At 33.3% G+C, this 8,187-nt stretch overlaps 1 protein-coding gene across 1 annotated transcript; it reads right to left on the bottom strand.

The window, feature by feature from the left end:
• Positions 1-689: 689 nt before the first annotated feature.
• LOC112501276 (F-box protein PP2-B15-like) lies at positions 690-4,112 on the bottom strand. Its single transcript, XM_025104989.1, has 3 exons — positions 3,864-4,112; positions 2,307-2,425; positions 690-1,158 (listed from the first exon to the last, which is right to left on the bottom strand). The coding sequence occupies exons 1-3, from the start codon at positions 4,110-4,112 to the stop codon at positions 699-701; spliced, it is 828 nt and encodes a 275-aa protein (XP_024960757.1). The 3' UTR covers positions 690-698.
• Positions 4,113-8,187: the final 4,075 nt, after the last annotated feature.

Genomic DNA, 8,187 nt, shown 5'->3' with positions numbered 1-8,187 from the left:
TATATATATATATATATATATATATATATAGGTGGAGGTTCAAACGAAAACACCTCTATTTTACGAGAACGCGAGAACATCCTTGTCACATGTGATAATACACTTGAGGGGACTTGGTGGTGTATGGATGTCGTGCCTTGCGACTTAGGTCGCACTAAAGGTCGTCTGAGTTTATGATTTAGTATCACATATGATGGTCTTGATGAATTATAGTATCACATTAATAACACATTTATCACATGTGATAGTACATGTGAGGGGACTTAGTGGTGTAAGGGCGACTTGACCTACAACCTAGATCATGTCAAAAGTCATCCACGTCTCTGATTTAGTATTACATATGTATCATATGTAATTGAATAATTGTATCACATGTGATTGTTTATGATAAAAGAGTGTTCTCGTGTTCTCGTAAAATAAAGGTGTTCTCGTTTGAACCCTTATATATATATATATATATATGTGTGTGTGTGTGTGTGTGTGTGTGTGTGTGTGTGTGTGTATTCCATGCTCAACGAAATGTGCCAACCTCGGGATGCTTTATAACACCAACGTTGAATGTTTTATCTCTCATGCTACGTTTATATGTGATTTCGTTATAAAATTGACTCTCCTTTTAACGTTTTTAAAACTTGAACATCATGAACCAAATTTCATAAAATATACAAACCGATCAAGAACCAAAGTGTATATTAACGTTATTTGATAGGTCTGATCTCAATGCCCTCCACAATAAGCCCCCCTTTCAAGTGAACACCATCCACCTCTCTTAACCTCATTTTAACATCTTTCTCACGCTTTTCATCATTGTAAAATTCACCCAATTTTATCTCCAACCATCCATCCATTCGCTTTCTAGGAACATCGTCCCCAAATTTTGGTCCAAGACCCTTGTTATCCTCGTTTCTATGGCAAACACGCTCAGAGGTGCCCTTGCTACAATCATCGCAAGACAAGATTATCGTCCCTCGTGAATGGAATTCACCTACTTCAATTGAAACCTCCATTGGTAGAATATCTAACCCATAAGCACGATAATGAGCCACTTCAATGACGACATAAGCTCCATAAATGGTATCAGGTGATAAAACTCGGGTGCCAATCTTTCCTTGGATTTCAAGCCAACTCGTCATTCTGAGCTCCACTGCTTCGCCAAATCTATAAAAATTAAATCTCAATCAAAATATAAATATGCGTACACTTGAACATGGTTGGGTTCCAATAATAGTAAGACCATCTAGTCTTTGTGAGATCCGTGAGACTACTATAAAGGTGTGGGGTGTAATTTATATATATGAAGATTCGTTTATATTTTTCATGTGAAGATTTTTTATTTTTGATCACATGAATATGAGATCCAATTTTCGCATTTCCTGCTGAGATCCCAATTCTCCAAGTAGGCCCTCTAGTGAAGGTTTCGGTGTTTTTTAATGTAACGATTACTAGATTAGGTGTTTTTTCCGGTGAATATTCAGCAAGATTAACTCATCGAAGGGCTTCAAGGTGGTCTTATAGCCTCACAAAAGCTAGGCAGGGAATGAGACTCGCCCCATTAGAGAACCGTTGTACCCACCCTGACGGGTACGGGGATTCCCCGCAAAACCGAGGACCAGAGATGGGTACGGGGATGCCTAAAAGTTAAAAACCAGGGATGGGACAGGGTCAAGAAACATGATCCCCACCAATAATTATCTCCTAGATAATATCATTATCCTCTTGTTTTTAAATCCTTGTATGTTGTATTTATATCTGGCTTCAATTCTATACGTCTAACTCACCATTGAGAAAGGAAACCATATTTAAGTTTAACATATGTATATTTTTTAACGTGCTTTACTTTTTCTATATAAAAAACATGGAAAGTCGAAAACGTTTGATTAAACAATTATGTATGATGTTGTGATTTTGTTAATATATTAATATTTGATACTTTATAAAAACACAATTGTGGAAATATATGAGATTTAAACATGGACGATTATGGATCGAGTGTCGTGTTTAACACATATGATGTAAAATATCTCACATAAATGGGAAACAAGTTCTCCGATTTCCTGTTGGGGATCCCCGTTCCTCGATCATTGCCCATTGGGACGGGGATATGTTCGTATTTCCTGCGGGAACGGGAACGGGAACAAGGACGAGGATGGGGGCGGAGAAAAGGGATAAGTAACGGGCATGAGTAACAGGTCCTACTCTATCTCCGCCCCATTATCAGTTGATCTCTCACATGATCTTTTAAGTCTTATCAAAATATATATAAATACTAATCACGAAACATATAGGTAGATATATAGGTTAGTAACCTGGACTGGAGAAGGGGTTTCCAACACCAAAAGAGAGGATTGGCTGACCAAGCGATGTAGAGATCTCTTGCACTTAACATGTAACATTTCTTACCCGTCTCTTTGTCTATTGAGAACGTCTACAATAAATGCAACAAACTTTCAAAACGAAAAACCAAACCTAAATCTTTTTAATACACACACACACACACATATATATATATATATATACATATAGGAAATATCAAACGAGAACAATACCTATTTCAAAGAATATAAAACCGAGTGAATTATATGTGATTTTACATTAACATCACATACAAAATTAATGTGATTAAGGCAACCTTGCCTGACGACTGAAGATGCAGCCACATGTCGCCATGAAACTTTTATTGACCATTAAGGTAAATCCTATGTGATTTTACACGTAATTTATCCGTTTTCATGTTCTTTTATATAAGTATCATTTTTGTTTGATCCTACCTATATATATATATATATATATATAGAGAGAGAGAGAGAGAGAGAGAGAAAAAAGGGGGAGATTCAAAAGATAACATAGTAAAGTAAGTAAGAAAACACAGAAAACATTTTTATCACATATGATTAAGGAACAAAGGGTTGCGTGCATGGCTCGACCATGCAACCTAGGTGGTTTGATCATGTTCTTAGTTCATGTAATTTGAATCTAATTAAAATCATATGCGATAAAAGTGTTCTTGTGTTCAAATACTTTGATTATGTTCTCATTAATTTCAACCTCGCATCTCTCTCTTTCTCTCTCTCTCTCTCTCTCTCTATATATATATATATATAAATATGTCGATGTATATATATACATAGAGACGGACTTGAGATCATGTAAGACCAATCTTGTTTCGTGAGATCCATGAGACCACATAAATCATACTGAATATTCACAGCAAAAAAACTGAAGGTTTGTAAGTGTTTTTGTTGTGAAAGTTCGCTATTTTACACGCCTTCACAATGAATTGTTTTGAAGTTTCAACGTTATTTTGTAGTCTCATGGGTCTCATGAAAAAGTTGGTCTTACGTAAAACCAACGCTAAAGAGATATATATGTATGTGTGTGTGTGTGTGTGTATATATATATATATAGGGGAACGTTCAAATAAAAACCACTCAATTTTAAAAACCGTGAAAACCTCATTCAACCGATCATAATTTTTCATTTTGTTCATATTTTTGTAATTATGAGAGGTTGATTAACCATTTTTATTGTGAAGGGTGTTAATCATGGATATTATCATCTTCATTATTTTAATTTTAGAGAAATACATGAAGCAGTTTAATTAAAATTTCATTAAATATTATATGAAACAATTTCATAACCATATATGAAACAAATTAATCAAAAAAAGTATTATATGAAATAATTTCACAAGATTAAACAATTTCATGAAAAAAATTCATAAGATTAAACAATGAAATCKACGTATGAGGGTGGTTTGTACGGTTTTTACAAATGAGAGTGGTTTTCATTTGATCGCTCTTATATATATATATATATATATATGTAAGAAAGAAAAACATCCATTTTATTCAAATAGATTATACCCTTCTGCCACCATCAACGAGAATAGGTGTTGAAAGCTTGAAGAACAGTTCCTTGTTGGATTTAAACATCACCGGAAACACACTTCTGGATATGATTTGACGGTGATCGGGTGGCAAAAACTTACCCCACAACACCTCCGACTCTGCAGCGTCTCTAAACACGGAAGCCACCACGGCCGACCGACATGAGTCACGCGGTGACCCAAAAGAAAGGACGTGAGCGATGCAATCTTCCGGCAAAACCTCCATTAATTAATCTAATTGGAATATGGAAATGGGAACGACAAATGAGTTGTTAACATAAAGTGTGTAACAGATGACAACATAACTTGGAGATATAAAGACATATCAAGTGTCGTCACATGTGGTCATAATTTGGGAACGTCGACTTCTTTTATTTATGATAAAAAAAAAACCTACCAAACTATTAATTTTGAGTCATTAAGTTTAAAAAAAAATTGAATAACTTTTTCAAGTTATGATATTGTGATTATTATTTGAATCTAAAAAATAAATAATTATTATTTTTTCTTATAATCCTTATTTGAATATGAAAAAAAATAATGAAGAAAGGAAAGGTGTTTAATCATTTTTTTATTAGTTTATTAAACTTTATTACTAAGAAAAAGTCTAAAAAAAACTATAAAAACTTTATATTAAAGGAAAAATCTAAACAAATTCAAAAACTTTCTCATTTTAAATGGTTTAGTTACTAAATTATTTTTTAAATAAAAAAACAATTAAACTTTCTTATTTTGAACAATTAAGTCTCTGAACTATTTTTTAATGAAAAAAATCATTAAACATTCATATTTTGAATGATTAAGACCCTGATTTTAAAATAAATAAATAAATCATTGAACATTTACTAGTCGGTTAATGCAATTTTTTTTGTTAAAAGAATGTAAGTAACTAATTTTTAAAAGCGCGATGATTTTTTTAAAAATATTTAGGGGGTTAATCAATCAAAATGATATTTTATGATGGTTTTTTTATTCAAAAAAATAATTCAGAAACTTAATTATTCAAAATGAGAAAGTTTACTGGTTTTCTTAATTCAAAAAAATACTTCAAAAATTTAATCATTTAAAATGTGATAGTTTAAAGACTTTGATTATTTATATAAATTGATTATATTTTTTCATGTCAAATCAACATATCCACAAGTACGAGTATGCTCTATATGTTTTTCGTACATATTTAATCTATGTTGATATGGGACAATCCATGTGTTTGCATCTTGAAGTTGAGAACGTGTCCAATGATGCATAAGTGTGGGCATTGGGTATTCTCCGATGAATACCACCTTTATGTAATTGTTACCATTAAGATGTACTATTGTAATTGTCATGAGTTGAGATGATGACGACGAATGTGTCCTGAACGGTAAGGGCTTGGGTCTTTCATAGAAGTGAATTCTTATTAGCCCGATATTGAGGAAGAGAGACTTTTATTAAGAGATTTCCTACGTCTATTTAATATTTCATTGGACGAGAAAGGTATTTTTACTTCATTTTAAATCAATAACTTTATGTTAAATTAATAAATTTATTTTATTTCAAATCAATTAGAACATTTATATTGTTAAAAAATTAAATTTTCTACGATTGGAAGATCGTGACACTACAAGAAAAAAAGGCTTTAGAGAAGGAATTTTTAAAGAAGGTTTTAAAAGTGTATCTAAAGATATATTATAGAGAAAAAAATGAATGACAAAAGTAGAAAACTTAAATAAGGTAGGATGAGTTTTAGAGAAATATTTCAAGTTAAATCATACATTATCAAAATTGTCTCTAAAAGTTTTAGATAATTTTTTTTTATAAAAAAACTTCTAAAAAATATGAGAGGGGCTTTAGAGACCTTTTTTAAAATAAAAACCTTCTCTAAAGTCTTTGTTTTAATTATTTATCAATTTTATTAAAAAAATAATATTTTTTTATAACCCATCGCTCCAATCTCTCGACTCTATCTCTCTCTCTCTCTCTCTCTCTCTCTCTCTCTCAGTCTCCTCGTCGCCTTCGTCATGTCTCTACCGATTTCGCCTTCACCTTCATCAAATTCTCACCATATTTTGCTATCGCCTCCATCGATTTCTCAGCCGAGGTCCCGTCGTCGTCTCTCCATCATGATTTTTCTCAATTTGGTTTCATTTATATACATAAATCAGGTATGTTTTCTGCCCTAATCTGGTTCATCAACATCAAAGACTTGGTGGTTAGTTTTGAGGGAAGAAAATAGAAACTACAATTACCTCTATCTTTTTATAAATTTTGAGGGAAACGGAAAAAAATAGAGGTGTTTAGTTTTTAGGTACTTGACGTTTAGCCAAGATTTTGAGAAGAGCAGGGGAGGCAGTCTTTGATTTTTACGTTTAGCCAAGTTTAGTATTTATCATATAATGGGTTTTGATTTTGATTTTCTACAAATTGGACTTGATTGGCATGACTTGCTAATGAACTTTATTAGGGTGAGCATGACATTGAAACCTGCAAAAGTTTTCTGGATGTTGGATGGTAACATTATGCGAGTCGAGTGCTAGGGCATTAGTTGAGTTGTTGTTTGTGATTTAACAGTGGTTAATGAGCTGGAGAGTGTGCAATCAGCAAAGAGTAACTTTTCCCAACTATGTAAGGTTTGTCTAGCTATAATGGTTTAGGAACTTGCTTGTAATGTATCAGGATTACACACTCAGCACCTAGGGACGATACTTGGATATGGAGGCTCTTAGAGATCTTCTTTATGATGTGTAGGCTGTAATGTTAGTTTTAGTGTTGCAATTAAGTAAGCATTACAGAATGAAGTCAATTTTTTTCACAATCTTGAATGTCTATATTTGATGGACTTTCAAGAATTGTGATGACACCCATACCTACCAGGCTATCCAAATTATACATCTATAGCATCTTCTCCAGCTATAAGAAATGCCCCACACCCACTTTGTTTCACGTCATGTAAAATATATCCTGAATTGTTTCCTCTTGGAACTTCCACACATGGGGGAGATTAGTGCCCTACATCACTATGGCCATCTTTTCCTCAATCACTAGACAATGCTACAGTGAGATGTTTATCAATTCTGATCAATATGATTATGCTATGCTACYTAACAGTGGTTTTGAAGYTTGATGGTTCAGATTGCGATGAATTTGGAAACGACTTGTAAGAAATTCCTGAAGTTGTGCCAATTACATCTAGCCGTCAACTTCAGGATGCTCCTGCACCTAGTAAAGCGGACGAAGACAGCAAAATTCAGGCCTTAATTGATACACCAGCCTTGGATTGGCAGCGGTGAGCTCTCCCTCTGAGTTTTAGCCTCCTTTCTTGTGATTATTTGTTTTCATGTGGGGGATTTATGTTGGCTTCTTAACCTGCAGCCAAAAATTTTATGGCTTTGGCGCTGGTAAAGGCTTTGGGCGTGGCTTTGTGAACTCATCTACTCTGTCCTATTGATGTGGAATGATACTAGTTTACTTCCCTTGATCTTTACAACTAAGAATTATCATTTGATTGTTGCTGAGATTGGTTATGCTGTTAGTCATTGTAGGATCACCAGACATGAACTCATCTACTCTGTCCTGTTAATGTCTCCTTGATTATGGCTCATCATCTACTTGTAAAATTGATATTTTTATGCAAGAACATGATACATCAAGTCTTTTAGACTTGATGTATATAACATGTCTAAGTTGTTTGTCACAACCACTTCCCCCCCCAACATGACTTTGAGTGGGTAATATTGGGTTTGGTTTGGAATTTGTTATCATATCTTTTTGTAGATGTGTTTTTATCTCATTCTCCTGTTGATTTAGATTTAATTAAATACTTTGTCATGAACACTAGGACATATTTATTATGTTGTTTTCCGGTCTTTGAAGTGTCCATGTTTTTAGACATTGAGAAGATGCTGAAGTTCTCTAATCTAATTAGCACTTGTGAAACAATRGCTTAGTGTGCAAGGTGTCTGCATTTATGGTTTCAGGGAGAAGTATCTTGTCTGCTCGACAAACACTTGATAAATAAATTGCAAATTAGAAAGTTTATGATAAAATGCGAAGAGGTTTGAAATGAGTAGTAGTTGTTCAAAAACAACATTTACTGTAAATACCCGACAAATTAATCTTGAAATACTTCCTCTATTGATAATTTACCTTTGGATCAGGGTACTAAAAAACGGAGGGATATTCCTTTGCCTTCAACTCAGCCATGTAGAAGCTCCAGTTTTCAAACAGCTGTAAGTATCTTTAAACTTACACTTGAGTAGTTATGAGCATTTTAATTACAAGACCTTTCAAGTGTTGAAGAAATTACATTCTAACTCTAAAAT

This window comes from Cynara cardunculus (assembly GCF_001531365.2).
Source record: "Cynara cardunculus var. scolymus isolate 2C chromosome LG 17, CcrdV1, whole genome shotgun sequence".
Classification (NCBI taxonomy): domain Eukaryota; kingdom Viridiplantae; phylum Streptophyta; class Magnoliopsida; order Asterales; family Asteraceae; genus Cynara; species Cynara cardunculus.
Note: the sequence above shows the minus strand (reverse complement) of the source record. Positions and strands in the feature narration are given on the sequence as shown.

Coding starts and splice junctions, on each gene's coding strand:
- LOC112501276 (XM_025104989.1), bottom strand. CDS start 4,112: ATGGAGGTTTTGCCGGAAGATTGCATCGCTCACGTCCTTTCTTTTGGG. Junction 2,426..3,863: donor TCGTTGATGGTGGCAGAAGG/GTATAATCTATT, acceptor CATTTATTGTAG/ACGTTCTCAATAGACAAAGA. Junction 1,159..2,306: donor AAACCCCTTCTCCAGTCCAG/GTTACTAACCTA, acceptor TAATTTTTATAG/ATTTGGCGAAGCAGTGGAGC.